Here is a 15,631-nt window from a genome sequence, read left to right as displayed (position 1 = left end):
GGTTCAGCTGTTCTGGGTGTGGAGTTACCTGTGGCCCTTTGGTATCAGGATTCTGAGTAATTTCCCCAGCTGCTGTGTGTCCCTTGTGAATGACCTCATCTTTTCCTTCTTCTTTCTTAGCTATTCACGGAACCACACCTTTGACACGTACATTGGGCAGGGCTATGTGATTCCTGGGATGGATGAAGGCTTACTGGGTGTCTGCATTGGAGAGAGGCGAAGGATTGTGGTCCCTCCTCACCTGGGCTATGGAGAAGAAGGAAGAGGTGTGTATTACCTGCCCTTCTCACTAACTGGCTACTTCCACATTGCTCAGGTCAGCACGTCTAGAGATGAAACAAGGAATCTAAATCTAGCCTAAGACTCCGCCCCACTGATGGTTTTCTTTTCTAAGGCTGTTGGTTTGCAACAGTTTCCTATCCCCATATTCCTTTTCTTTCTGTCAAATGTACCCTCTGCAACCACTAATGAGAGAACAGTGAATTCTACCTTGTTTCACCGATTGTTAACATTTTACTAATATGTAATATATATTTTTATTTTAATTTTACATGTATGAATATTTAACTTGCATGTATGTAAGGGTACTGTGTATGTGTGTCGTCTGAGGAGGCCAGGAGAGGACACTGGACCTCTTGAAAGTGGAGTAACAGAGAGTTTTGAGCTGCTGTGCTGGGAACTGAACCTTGGTTCCTCTGGAAGAGCAGCCAGTGTTCTTAACTGATTAGCCATCTTTCCAGCCCCAGCATTTACTATACTCTTAACTGTGTTTGTATTTCTTTCTTTATTTTAAATAAGGTGGTTGAAAGTAAGTGTAACTTCACTCCTGTTTTGTTTTTTATCTTACACATTAAGGAATCCCCCCCCCATTTAGCTGTACAATTCAGCAACATTAGTAAATTTAATGAGTTTTGTAGTAATCACCTTAATTCTCTGAACACTTTTGTCACCTTACCAGCAAAGTATCTTTAAAGGTTGTAGAAATAGCTAAGTGTGGTGGCACAGGCCTGAAGTCCCAACACTGCGGCGGTGGAGGCAGGAGAGTCAGATGTTGGCTATATAAGGAATTTGAGGCTAGCCTGAGCTAAATGGGACCTTGTTTCAAAAACAAAACAAACAAACAAAAACAGACAAAACAGATGCAAGTAATATATGTTAGCTTTAGGATTTAAAAAAAAAAAAAGCTAGGAAGATAAATTATACCTCCAAATCTCCCTAAATCACACCAGAAGTTAGTGCTATTGAGAGAGATATCACCTCAAAACTGCCCATGAATCTGTCAATATATGCTTATTAAAAGGGCATTTGCTGGTTTGATTAAGGACTTTTTTTTTTGTTGTTTTGTTTTTTTCCTTTTTTTTTTTATCTTTATTAACTTGAGTATTTCTTATTTACATTTCGATTGTTATTCCCCTTCCCGGTTTCCCGGCCAACATCCCCCTAACCCCTACCCCTCCTCTTCTATATGGGCTTCCCCTCCCCATCCTCCCCCCATTACCACCCTCCCCCCAACATTGATTGAGGACCCTGAAGCAGGAAGGGTGTTCTGGATTACTCAGATGGCCCTGAGATGCTTTGAGGGTCTTTGAGGAGTCAGGATGTCATCTTGGGGAGAAGGCAATAAGCTACATTTAGACTGAGGAGGGCGATGGTCAGGATGCAGGTTGCCTTTGGTCAGAGGAAAAAAGGTTCCTCTCCCTCCTGAGGTCTCCAAAAGGAGCACACGCTGACAGTGCCTTTAAATTACCCTGCTGACTTCCAGGACTGTGTCTGTTTGCTTGTCCTCTTCCCATCTTGTCCTGTTCCCTCCCGTCTTTCTCGATCTTCCCTTCCCTCCTCCCCTCCTCTCCTCTCCTCTCCTCCTCCTCCTCTCCCTCCTCTCCTCTCCTCTCCTCTCCTCCCCCCCCTCCTCCCTCCCTCTCCTCCCTCTCCTCTCCTCTCTATTCCTCCCTCTCTCCTCTCCTCTCCTCTCTGCTCCTCCTCTCTCCTCTCCTCTTCTCTTCTCTCCTTTCCCCTCCCCTCCCCTCCTCTCTTTCTTATTGTTCTGGGCACAGAACTTAGGGCCCGGTGTGTCCTAGGCAAGTGCCTTACTGCTAGGCTTCATCTCCAGCCCAGTTTTTGTGGTTTCAAGCCCCCAAATTTGTAGTAAATTTTTATTCCTGTGGTAGATATTTCTGTACTTTTGGATATGTGTGTAGGGTTTATGCATAAGTTAAAGGAAAGGTATGTACTAAATATGAGGTCCAAGCCTATTGATATGGCTCTGTGGAGGTGGAGGCAGGGGAATTGAGAGTTCAAGTCCAGCCTGGGCTACAGAGGTAGGCCCTTTCTCAAAGATAGAGAGGAAAATAAAGACATACCTACCTATCTATTCACACTGAAAAGGAGGTCACCTTCTTATCATATTGTGTTGTACTTCCACTCTTTATCTGGTTTGTTGTACATATTTTTATATGTCACACATATACTTTGCTTGTATGCCAGCTTTTAATATTCATGCCATCTCTCCAGTCCATCAATGGATAGTTTTAAATAGCTACATAGTATTTAATATTTAAAACTTTTTCATTTTTTTCTCTTGAATTATTTTTTGCTGGCTTGCTTAGATTTCCTTAGGAAAAGTTGGTAACAGTTGTTATCATAGTTTTATACTCTTTTTGCTGCTAGACTTCTGACTGACCTCGTTGACTGAATATGCTCATTTCGTTAACCCTCTTTGATTTCTGTTCACATATAATGTGAATCTTGGGAATTTTTTTCCAGAGGTTTCCTCACAGAGGATTCAAGGCGTATCAAGCTGATTAGAAACTAGAGGGTACAACTGAGAAGTGGTTTTTTGGATCATTAAAGGTCACAGCTTAAGGAATATGAGCTGGAGCCAGGTGGGGTAAGGTAATGCATGCTGTAATCTTAGTACTCAGGAGCAGAGGCCGAGGCAAAGGCTTTGGAGTTTAAGGCCACCTTCCCTGTCTTTGTTACCTTCTATTGCCGTGAAAGACACCATGACCAAGGCAGCTTGTAGAAGAGTTTATTTGGGGCTTACAGCTTCAGAGGGTTGTAGTTCATGATGGCAGTGCAAAGGCATGATGCCATGAACAGCTAAGAGCTTAGATTTGTAAGTAGGAGGCACAAAGGGCTACCTACGAATGACATGGACCTTTGGAACCTCAAAGCCTGTCCCTTGTGTCACACCTCCTCCAACAAGGCCACACTTCCTAATCCATCTCAAACACTTACACCCACTGGGGATCAAGTACTTAAACCATTAAACCTAACTAAGTAGGGACTTTGAGGCCAAACCCTACATGAGATCCTGTCTCCCCAAAAAAGGAGAGAGAACCAATGTAGAGGGAGAGAGGAAAAAAGAGGAGGAGGAAGAAAAAAGGAAAAGAAAAAGATGAGGGATTTACTCAGTGTTAAAATGCCTGCATAGCATATATGAGGCCCTGGCTTCAATCCTTAGTAATGAAGTGAATAAATGAATGGATGAATGGACAATTAAATGAATAAGTAAATACATAAAATAGCTCTTACTTTGTGTCCTGTTTAGAGTTTTGATGCTACCATTTTATACTGTGCACAGAAGTGCCTAGTTTCTGAGCATTCTTATTTCATTATGACTTGAAGAAGAATCTTCCCTGTCTTTTAAAAAAAGAACACACTGATGAAAACCATTTGTTTACAGTATTCTTTTTCCTTTTGGCTGTCCATCAAGAATGAGACTGAGCATGGCCACAGAATTAAATGGCGCTTTGGGAAATATCCAAAGAGGCTGCTCCGTCTTGAATCCCACATTGTAGTTGGGGAGGGCGCCTTGAAGTGTAAAACCCAGGTGCTCTGGGTCAGCACACAGTGGCTTTTGGGAGGGTTACGTAGGACTTCATGGTGATCCCTGAAGCACTGGCCCAGAAACAGGCGAGGAAGCAGTTATGCTTAGCTTGTGGCTTCCTTTCGGCACAGTGGAGTGCCAGGCACTAACAGAGCCTCTCGTGGTGGTCATGGCCTCTGCTGACGTTTTGTTTTGTTGAAGCTGTTTCACCTCAAGGGTTAGGAAAAGCAGAATAAGACTTCCGGATGTTCGGGCCTTCTTTGCCCCCTTCCACGTTCTGTGAGGACAGCCCAGGAATTAGGACTCTTAGGTGTGTTTACATTCTGAAGGGTGGGTTTCTTGTTATAGAAGGTGAGCTTCCCTGTGGCTTGCTGTTCCCCCAAACTGTCTTTTCAGTAATTTTTAGAGGACAGTGAGGAAAATAACTGCTATCTTACCCACTTGTCTCTAGGACTGTGTGCATGTGTTGTTGTATATGTGTATGTGCACATATGCATGTCTACTGGGTGTTGCATGTGTTGTATATGTGTGTGCACATTGGGTATATGCATGTGTTATATATGTATGTGCACATGTGTGTGGGTGTGCACATTGGCTGGAGGCCTGAGGATGACATCAGGTGTCTCTTTTTCATGGTTCTTCCTTTTATTTTTTAGACAGAGTTTCTCTGAGCCTCAAGCTCATCGATTTAGCTAGCTGAGCAGCCTACGGGCTTTGGGCTGGTATTGCAGGCATGCATTCTATGCCCAGAGTTTTACATGTTCTTGGGATCTGAACTCAACTTATCAGGCCTGTACATCGGGCACTTTGCTGACTGAACCATCTCCCATACCCTTCTTGGACTTCTTGTACAAAGACTCACAGGAAACTGGAAATAGTTGTGGATAGTATTTCTATATTAAGACGTATTACAAGTTTGAGGACCAGAGTTGATCCTTAGCTATGATGGGTTTAATGAATGTATCCAGGAGGCAGAGATCCCTGGGGCTGGCTGAGTGAGCCTAGACGACTTTGTTGAGTTCCAGAACAGTTAGAGATCCCATCTAATAAAAATAAAATAAAGGAAGGGAGGGAGGGAGGGAGGAGGGAGGGAGGAGGGGAGGGGGAGGGAGGGAGGAAAGAAGGAAGGAAGGAAAAGTCGATGGTGCTCTCGGATCAGTAACACCTGAGTTTGCCCTCTGGTCTGCACATGTGCGTGCGTGTACATGCACAGGTCTACATAGAAGAAAGCATTACTATAATCACTGTTCAGATAAGATAGTACGACCCATTAAAGTGGAACGGTTTGCTTAAGGCCACAGAATGGAGCCACAATTAGACCCAGAGCTTTATTACACATCTGTGTCACAGGGCAAGTCCCCATTATGCAATGAATTGCTGGTTTCCATATGTAGTGAACTGAGAGTTCAAACTAGAAGTTCCGGACATCTCGAGGGGAATTAGTGAGGACCAGGAAGTAGGTGAGTTTTCTGCTGGGCCAGGCAGCCAGCAACCTTTGTGTCTGTCTTGTTGGCCTCTTTGGGGTGCAAGTCTTGGGTTCAAGCTCTGTTCTCTGGCTTTATAAGCTAAGAAACTTCATTTGATGGTCCATCACAGATGCATTGAGTAATCTCATGCCCGTGTTCTGCTTAGGTGTTGGGAAACCTATTAGAGAACAAGACAAACAATAACTCTGCCCACACACAGCCTGCATCCTCACTGATGGCCACACTAACATGTTTATCTCTGAGTTAACTAAGCACCTGGGAGACTGACCCACATTCACTTCCTAGAAGCTGACAAGCAAGCCTGGAGTTAAAATGGAACTCACTGAGTGGGTGTGAATCTGTTTCTCAGCTCACCAAGATGTTTGCGTCAAAGACGTTGACTAAGTCATCGGCAGAGCGCTTGGTGAATTGATGGCAGGTCTGGGAATGTGCTGGTCTGGAACCTATTCCATTTTCTCCCGTAGCAGGCCCTGTTTCCCATTGCATCATTAAGGGATCATTTTATTTACATTAATCAAGTTTAGTATCTGCCTGCTTATACATCTATGTCGGAGAAAGGTTAAGTTAACCACGTGTCATTAACACAGTCTTTCTTTCTCTTGTTTTTTGAGGCAGCGTATCACTGTGTATCCCTAACTGGACTGAAGTCACTCTGTAGACCAGGCTGTAACTAGAAGTTACAGATATCCACCTGCCTCTGCCTCCCGAGTTCTGGGATTAAAGGCATGAGCCACCATGCCCAGCCATAATTTTTGTTTGTTTGTTTGTTTTGTTTTAAAACATAGTCATCTAGGAAAAAACTTCCTGGTCCTTCTCAAGCCCAGAGGTTCTTGAACGTTAGTGCAGATGGGAATTACTTACAGCTTTACAGAGTGTTGTGTGGCAGGGGGCTAGGACTCTGCATTTTTACCTGGATCTAGACAAGATTAAACCACTGCTAAAGTCTCAGAATGAGGGTCAGGCACTGACGTTTTTAATTTTACTTTTAATTTTTGAGACAGTGTCTCTCTATGGAATTCAACCCTCAGTTTCCCCACCGCTGCTTAAATTATTTTAAAGTTTTGTGTGTGTGTTTCTTTCTTTTTTCCTTTGTTTTAATGAGTATTCTTTTAAAAATTAAATTTATTTATTCACTTTACAACCTAATATAAACCCTTCCTCCCCTCTTAATACCTCATCATGCAAGTCCTCTCTCTCATTTCCCTTAGAAGAGGAAGACCCCCCCAATGCCACCCCTCATCCTCACCCCCCACTCCCCTTCCATCCCCCACCCCACACTTCCCACCCTGCACATCAAGTTAATACAGGACTAGGCACATCCTCTCCCACTGAGGCCCAACAGGGTGTCCATTTAGAGGTGTGGGCTCTGCAGGCAGGTAGGCAACAGGCTTAGGGACAGCTTCTTCTCTAACTGTTTAAGGTACCCACATGAAGTCCAAGCTACTCATCTGCTACACGTGTGCAGGGGGCCTCGTTCCTGCCCATGCTCACTGTTTGGTGGGTTATTCAGTCTCTGGGAGCCCCCCAAGAGTCCAAGTTAGTTGACTCTGTTGGTTTTCCTGTAGGGTTCCTGTTCTCTTGGGGTCCCCAAGAGAAGTTAGGTTCAGAGTCATCCCCAACATACCACAGAAAGATAATAATTGACGGAGTGCAGAGAAGTGAGATTCATTGAGAGTAGTCACACTGGGAAGAGAAACAGATCAAGAGGTCTGAGAACCCCCTCCCATGGGTCCATCTTCAGTGGCTCTGTCGAGGCTGAGGTTGAAGTATAGGGCAGGAGATGTGTGTAACTAAGCAGACCCAGTCAAGGTGTGGTTCTGCCCATCACTGACTAACTGTTGTAGTTAGAGCCTCTGCCAAAAGGTGGTTTCTTTATCATTATTAACTTTATTAATAGCTGATGAGGGATAAGTCAGGAAGAGCCTCCCTGTGTGGAAGGCTGGTTCAGGGATCCTTTATACAGGACATGATCTGGAGGTTTGTAGTCTACACAATAAAACCCTGTCTTAAAAGAAGTGTAGGGGTTGGGGATTTAGCTCAGTGGTAGAGCGCTAGCAAGTGCAAGGCCCTGGGTTCGGCCCCCAGCTCCGGAAAAAAAAAAAAAAGAAGTGTAAAAATGTTGACCATGTGAGTGTTTAAAAACAAACAAACAAACAAAAAAACCCCAAATAATATAATTCATCATCTTTGCAGAATACCAAAAACAAAACAAAACAAAAACAAAATCCCCAAAAGGTATATACACAGAGATACCATCTCAAAAAGAAAAATTAAAACCCAAGTGTCAGTGCCTGATCCCCATTCTGAGACTTTAACAGTGGCCCCAGTCTTGTTTGGATTCAGGTAAAAACGCAGAGACCTGGCCTGCTGCCACCCAACCCTCTGTAAGCTGTAGGTAATTCTTATCTGTACCAACATTCAAGAACCTCTGAGTTCGAGAAGGACCTGGGCTCCTGTGTTCCTTACCCGGACACACCTGCTGGTCCTGCGGAGGGGAGTGCGCTGTGTGTGCTGGGCTGAGCTTGCTCACTGACTCCTTGGGTCTTGCCTTCAGGGAGCATTCCTGGCTCAGCTGTGCTGGTGTTCGACATCCACGTGATTGACTTTCACAACCCTTCGGATTCCATCAGCATCACTTCCCACTACAAGCCTCCAGACTGCTCGGTGCTGAGTAAGAAGGGGGATTACCTCAAATACCACTACAATGCCTCACTTCTGGATGGCACTGTGCTGGACTCCACGTAAGGGTAACTGGGGACAGATGTGGAGGGAGCCTTTGGTAATACCTCCCACTGTCTTCCTCTCGTCATCCGATGCTGGGAGGAGCTGTTTGGTGCAACCCTAGTGCAAGCCTTCTCAGTGCTCGGTGCGTTGTTATAGAATTTCCTGCCACAGCTCTTCCCTGCTCTAGGCTGTTCTTACTTGGCAGAACTCTCTTTCTCAGCCAGATCTATATTTAATAACTAAACCCTTAGAGTCAGATGCAGGGGCAAACACTCATAATTCCAGTGCTTAGAAAGCTGCAAAGGGAGACAGAAAGTTAGAGGCAAACGTGGATGCATAGTGAGCCCCTTAAGTAAGAGCCTGGGTCGAGTCTGCTACACAAGGCTTCCTTTGTCCTAGGCTATGTCAGCACAGCACGGCTGGGCCTCTCTGCTTTTGTCCTCACTTACATGTCCTCCCTGTTTACAAAAACATCCCTGAATTCCTGGGAGGAACACTGCTCCTGCTTCTTCAGTCTCCTAACACTTTCTGTATTTTTAATCCTCCAGCTTTAAGTTATTTTTGTGTCTGTTATGATTTGAATGCTTTAGGGACACCTGATTTCTTATTCATAGTTTTTCTTTTGTTTGTCCAGAGTATCTGTAGCACTAAAGGATTATTTTATAAGTGTTAGTTGATAGAAATAAACCTGAAAATCATAAAATAATGTAAAGACAAGTTTGCTTCCCGTGACTCTGAATCTCAAGTGTGTCTGGAAATTGATTCAGTCTTCTCTGGGAAAAAAATCATTTTCAGACTTTATATTTTTGTATAAGAACATCCACTTTTATGCTGAGCCTCATTTAGGTCTGAGTCCAGAGTTGGAGAGCTGTTTGTCCTGAGCGTGAAGGTGCCTCTCTCTTAACTGTCACTTTGTCTGAGAGTCTGGCTTTGGACTATGAGGTCCTGCAAACTGTGGCACATTCAGTGTTATTCCATCAAATCCAAAACTCTCTTAGTATTGGAAATACTATTTTATGCCTCTCTAAAAACACAGAAGTGTTGCCCTGTCAGTCAGTCATAGTCACAGAGATGTTAAAATGTGCAGGGAAAAATATCACATTTTAGAATTGATGAAATATGTCCTTAACCTCAGTGGCTCTGAGTCACAGAGATCAGACCTCGCAGAGCAATCCCAGCCACTGGTTGTGAAAGTATTCAGAGGCAGTGGGAAGGATCAGAGAGCTCACACATGTGAAAATGGCCCAGCATTCAGTGCTCCTGTCTCTGCTCTGCTGCTCAGACCAAGAAAGGGGACGTGGGGCTGGGAGACAAAGAAATTCCTTCTTGTCTGTGTAGGTTATGCATCTGAGGGGCAGAGATCAGACTTCCTGCATTCTGATGTTTGGTGGAATCACCATATTCTTATGGAGCAGAAGCCATGGGATGCAGGAAACCTGCTTTTTAAGGAAAAAATTAAGGAAAAAATGCCTTGCGAGTCATTTGTTACCTGTGAATTCACAGGCAAGAGTCGTGGCCACACATCCTCGCTGGCCTTTGTGTGTGTGTGTGTGTGTGTGTGTGTGTGTGTGTGTGTGTGTGTGTAAGATTCCAAATGAAGGAATCATGGGAAGGATGGCAGGCAACTACGCTCCTGGCCACCTCAAACCCTACATGGGTACAAGCAACACAACCAGTTCACTGGTGTGGGTGCTCCTTATCAAGGCAAGGGGTAGCTGCTTCTCTTACTTGGGGTTTCTATTGCTGTGAAGAAACATCATGACCAAAACAAGATAGGGAGTGTCCTAGTTAGGGTCTTATTGCTGTGAACAGACACCATGACCAATGTAAGTTTTATAAAGGACAACATTTAATTGGGGCTGGCTTACAGGTTCAGAGGCTCAGTCCATTATCAAGGCAGGAGCATGGCAGCATCCAGGCAGGCATGGGGCAGGAGGAGCTGAGTTCTACTTCTTCACCCGAAGGAAGCCAGAAACAGACTGAGCATCCCCAGGCAGCTAGGAGGAGGGTCTCCAAGCCCACCCTGACAGTGACACACTTCCTCCGACAAGGCCACACCTTCTAATAGTGCCAGTCCCTGGGCCAAGCGTATGCAAACCATCACTGGGAGGAAAGGGTTTATTTGGCTTACACTTCCACATCACTGTTCATATCGAAGGAAATAAGGAAGGGAACTCAAGCAGGGCAGGAACCTGGAGGCAGGAGCTGATGTAGAGGCCATTTGAGGCCGACCCTGCAGGTGTTCAGGCAGGGAAGTGAACCAGGAAGAGATGACAATGAAAACTTGGTTCAAGGGGCTGGAGAGATGGCTTAGCAGTTAAGAGCACTGACTGCTCTTCCCGAGGTCCTGAGTTCAATTCCCAGCAACCACATGGTGGCTCACAACCATCTGTAATGGGATCCAGTGCCCTCTTCTGGTGTGTCTGAAGACGGCGACAGTGTACCCATATACATAAAATAAATAAATCTTAAAAAAAAAAAAAAAAAAGAAATCCTTTAAGAGAACAACTTGGTTCAAATTGACTTCATGAACCCAGATCAAGACTTCGGGGAGTCTAATACAACAAATTTAAACAGTATAGTTTGGAGAAACGTTTCTTTTAAAAAAAGTTTCTTGGTGTCATACAATCCCTGCTGCACAAGGAAGTGTGATCACATCTTGAACCTGATTCAGAAACTTGTCATTTCTTCCAAGATGGGTTTTAGAGGTATGCTCCCTGGACTGGCTTCAAGGCCCCGGGAAGGCTGTAGCCTGCTCTCAGTCTCTCAGTCATACAGATAATGTAGAAGTCATTGGGCTATTAGCCACCCCTGGTCATGGTTGTGGGAGCTTGGGAGAACTTCTGGCTGTAAAGGTCATTTAGATAATTAGCCACCTATGGTCTTGGTTGTAGGAGTTTGATAGGGTCTCGCCCAACAGATAACACAGGTCGCCAGGCTGTTAATCACTTCCGGGTCCCAGCTTTCTGGAAGAACAGGTTATGTCCTTCTTTTGAAAGAACAGTCCGGGTGCTTAACATTCCTGGGTTCCCTGGTGATCTGTGGGTTCATGGTTCCAGCAATCATGGTGGAGGGTTGCTGCTTACTTGCTTGGTCCTCCAAGGCTCAGGCTGCCTTCTTATAGAATCCAGGGCCACTTTGCCCAGGATGGTATGACGCTCAGTGGGCCGGGCCCGCTCCAGTCACTCCCTGATTAAGAAAATGCCTTACAAGTTGTCTGCAGCTGGATCTTATTGAGGCACTTTCTCAATTGAGGCTCCCTTTCTCCAGGGACTCTAGCTTGTGCCAAGTTGACATAAAACTTGCCAGCACGATGCTGCTTCGAGGAGAGATGGAAATTTCAAAGGGCCACGGGATAAGGATCCAGGAAGCAGGAAACCTGGGGTCAGGGTTAGGAGAACATAAGGCATGAGGATGGTGCTTGAAAATCTCACAAAATAAGTAAATAAACAAAAGTATGAGACCCCAGAGAAAAGTAGCAATGGAATTGTTTGCTTAGAGGATTCTATTAGGCTGTGTGTTACAACTGGGTGTTTGTCATGGCATAAGCAAGGTCTTGACTATTCTGAGACTCAGAGACCTGTACTACTTCCAGCTGGGACCTGGGGAGGCAGCCAGGAGACTGCTGGTTGCTGAGAGAGGCTTGACAGCCAGTAGGTCAGAGGTGGCTCCGTCACAGGCCTCTCCCGAGGACATCCTGTGCTGGTGTTGGCTCTGGGTCATTTTCTCCCTAGGTAGGATAAGCACATGGTCATCTTGGGTCTGCTGAGCCCTGAACATCAGAGGGCCTTGGGAAGGAGAGAAGGGAGTGGAGATCTTGGCCTGTGGAGGCTGGGAGGTCTCTAGGGACTGTAGCCTGAAGGAGACGTCTGCTCCTTGTAACCACCTGGTGATAGCACCGAGGGATGGCAGGATATTTCTTCTTTGGGAATGAAGAACATAATCACTGTCATTTTGCCATTTGGGAAGTGGTAGATTTTTAGTCATGGCTGAGGCTATGGGGCCAACTTATTTCCCCATGTCCTCAGGATCCCTGAACTTTGTGCTTAATGGGATTCTTAGCAGGATCAGCACCTCCCACTTTTTCTTTGCTTTCCTGTGGGTCAAACATATTTAGTATTGACTGTTACTATCTCTACACTCTGGACAGAGAAACCAAAGGTACATTTCCCAGGTCAAATGAAGCAGCAGACCCAGGATGCTTTCAATGCTCTGAATGTCTGGGCCACTTCTCTAGTGCCAGAACCAGGATTCTAACTCAGGCCTTTAAGCTAAGGTCCAGAGCCTGGTGCTTGCCTGCTAGCACTTTGGAGTCTGAGAGAGGAGGATCAGGAGTTTGAGGTCATCCTGGACTATAAAATTATTTCAAGACCATCCTGGGCTGCATAGTGTTTTAAAATACAACAGTAACATATAAAATAAAACTCAAGCTCCTAACTACACTATATGTACTATACCCTCATAAAATGCCTGTCTATAGGCAAAGAATTTACTCCTTGGGGACACTGTAGAGTCAGCTGTCACCAGGAATGTCCACGTAGCTCAGTGTTCCCACTTTATATTTTCCAGCATGCCTATAGGATCCCTCATGGCAGTAAGGCCTCACGCCAGCTCCTGTACTGTGGAACGGTTCCTCTGTCATTTATGTCTTTGCCAATTCAGAAGCAGGCTGGTTGTTTTGCAGCGTGTCCTGCCGCGGGTCTGTTTGCCCTTTGTTCGGGACTATACGTCTTTCCTAGAACACCCTCTGCCTCCGCTGATCGGTACTCGATTCCTCTCTTTTCCAGGTGGAATTTAGGCAAAACTTACAACATCGTGTTGGGATTTGGACAAGTCGTGCTGGGGATGGACATGGGTCTCAGAGAGATGTGCGTGGGAGAGAAGCGAACAGTGATCATCCCGCCCCACCTGGGCTACGGAGAAGCTGGCGTGGGTGAGCGATAGTGTTCGGGAGTGCTGGGAAAGTCACCATCTGAAGGCATGGGTCAGAAGTATAGCTTCCACGTTGAACTGAAGGGTTTGTGGGTTCTGTTTTCGTTTGTTTGATTTTTAATTAAGAAAACTTCAGGAGTTTTGAGCATTTTTTTAAGTTAAAGACCATGTAAATTTTGTTCAGATACTCATTACACTGTCCCTGACTTCTTGAGAAACATTCAGCTTCAAGAAAACTGGTCTGCAGGTTCATATGGCCAGGCCCTAGGGGAGGGCTTTGGGTGGTTTGGGGTTAGACTGCCTGCTTCTTTAGAACTGTTTCCTGGGCCAGGTAGAGCGAGCAGGCCATTGCTGTGCACTCCTCTGCAGCCCGTGAGTCAGCCAAGAAGATGCTGTAAGGCAGAGGTTGCTTTTGAGCTCTGGGAAAGTCAGCTTCTGCCTCACTGCCGTGGTGATATTTTACGTGATTATTTTGTGATTCCTGAATATTCCTTCATGGTGTTTTCACACTGCTGACAGCTGGCAGGGTAGGGCACCAGTTTGTAAAAGTGATTGGTATGTTAGGGTGATTTCATTTTTTTTTTTTTTTAAGAAAAAACTTTAAAAAATATATCACTTACTGTCTCTTCCTCTTATTTATCCCAGAAAAAAAAAGTCTCAAACAATATGTATGTATTCTTTAAGATTTTTCTTAGGGCATATAATTATATCATATAGTAAATATAAAATAATAGTTTTGTGGAAAATTGTGTGCTTGGCATGTGTGAGGCCCTGGGTTTAATCTCTAGCACCAAAAAATGAATTTCAAAATATAATTTATGGGCTGGAGAGATGGCTTAGTGGTTAAGAGCACTGACTGCTCTTCCAGAGGTCCTGAGGTCAAATACCAGCAACCACATGGTGGCTCACAGCCATCTGTAATGAGATCTGATGCCCCCTTTTGATGTGTCTGAAGTCAGCTACAGTGTACTTATGTATAATAAATAAATCTTTAAAAAAATAAAAAAACCAAAATATAATTTATAATTTATAACAATGTATATTATATATGTATATGTATATACATACTCATATACTTATAGTGCTACTTTTGAGTCTTATTGTATATATTGACCTTGAATTGGAAATAATTTTTAGGCATCAGTTATTCTCCTTAAAGTTCAGCCATTAAGTTTATCCTAAAATCCTATAATTGGGGTTGGGAGACGTCTCAGTAATAGGGTGCTTGCTGAACATGTGTGAGGCCCTGGCTTGATCTCCCACACCTAAAAGAAAAAATGGTTCTACAACTATTGTTCCTACCGATGGCTTTTGAATATTTTGTTTTTACCAAAACAAAACAAAACAAAACCCAGTAAAGAATATTTTTTTTCTGGGCTTGTTACTTTTGGCTTTCTGAAGCAACATTTTACTATGTAGCCCAGGCTGGCCTCAAACTTTCAATCTTCTTGCCTCAACCTTCTAAGTGCCAGGATTTTAGGTCAACATACTTGGCCTAACAATTGCATTTTCGTCTTTCATTTTGAATTCCATATAACCATAGAATTGACTCACTTATGTAAGTGCATGCTTGTGTGAGTCACGTGTGTTTGTGAGTGCATATGTGTGCATGTGTGGGGCCAGAGGCAATTCTGAGTGTCTTTCCTTAGGAGACATCTACCTTGCTGTTTGAAGCAGGGTGTCACGCTGGCTTACGTGAGCTACAGCGGCTGCGTAGCCTGGCCCAGGGGTCTGCCTGTCTCTGCCTCTTCCAAGGCTGGGATTAGGAGGGGGTGCTACAATGTCTGACTTAAATGTTTTATTTAACTTGCATTTATCTATTTATTTGTTTGTTTGGTGTGTGTGTGTGTGTGTGTGTGTGTGAGAGAGAGAGAGAGAGAGAGAGAGAGAGAGAGAGAGAGAGAGAGAGAGAGAACGTACATGCTACATGCTGTGGTGTATGTGTGGAAGTCAGAGGCCAAATTTTGGATTAAGTTTTCTCCTAGCATGTGGGTCCTCCTGGAGATCTTACTCAGGCCCTTAAGTTTAGTGGAAAACACCTTTTTTTTTGCCAAGTCATTTTGCCTGCCCATGCCTGACATGGGCAATGGGAACTAAACTCAGGCCATCTCCCTAGCCTCTCCATTTAATTTACATGTAAATTAAGACCCAGGTTTCATGAAACAATAGTCATCCTTGCTGTATGGGGTATTCAGGGATCTAGTTTATTTTATTCCTTAAAAAGAAAAAAAAGTATTATCCTCTTTTAAGGAGCAAAGAAATGAAAATGCTGGAAAGACGTATCAAGACAATATGGAATAATTATGTAATATATAATAATTATTCATGACTTCATTCGGGCATTGGCACTAGTCTAGCTGGGAACTAGTGTCTTCTTTGGGTATGGTGGCTAGAGGCTGGGGAGGACAGCGCAGGTGGATGGTCCCAACCACCAGCCTGTGTTAACACTGTGTTCCTTCTACCTGGTTGACTAGATGGAGAGGTGCCTGGCAGTGCCGTCCTAGTGTTTGACATTGAACTGCTGGAGCTTGTGTCTGGCCTCCCGGAGGGCTACATGTTCATATGGAATGGTGAAGTGTCTCCCAACCTCTTCGAAGAAATCGACAAGGATGGCAACGGAGAAGTCCTCCTGGAGGAGGTAAATGACCTTTGTAGGAGG

At 44.5% G+C, this 15,631-nt stretch overlaps 1 protein-coding gene across 1 annotated transcript in view; it reads left to right on the top strand.

Annotated features, from left to right (window-relative positions):
- The window catches only part of Fkbp9 (FKBP prolyl isomerase 9), a 48,491-nt gene that overhangs the window by 29,413 nt on the left and 3,447 nt on the right, over positions 1-15,631 (top strand). Inside the window, exons 6-9 of the mRNA XM_032906427.1 lie at positions 121-266; positions 7,871-8,057; positions 12,828-12,973; positions 15,447-15,610. Of these exons, the coding sequence (XP_032762318.1) occupies positions 121-266; positions 7,871-8,057; positions 12,828-12,973; positions 15,447-15,610 (643 nt within the window). The remainder of the gene's footprint in view (positions 1-120; positions 267-7,870; positions 8,058-12,827; positions 12,974-15,446; positions 15,611-15,631) is intronic.

Source organism: Rattus rattus, chromosome 6 (genome assembly GCF_011064425.1).
Source record: "Rattus rattus isolate New Zealand chromosome 6, Rrattus_CSIRO_v1, whole genome shotgun sequence".
Classification (NCBI taxonomy): Eukaryota; Metazoa; Chordata; class Mammalia; order Rodentia; family Muridae; genus Rattus; species Rattus rattus.
Note: the sequence above shows the minus strand (reverse complement) of the source record. Positions and strands in the feature narration are given on the sequence as shown.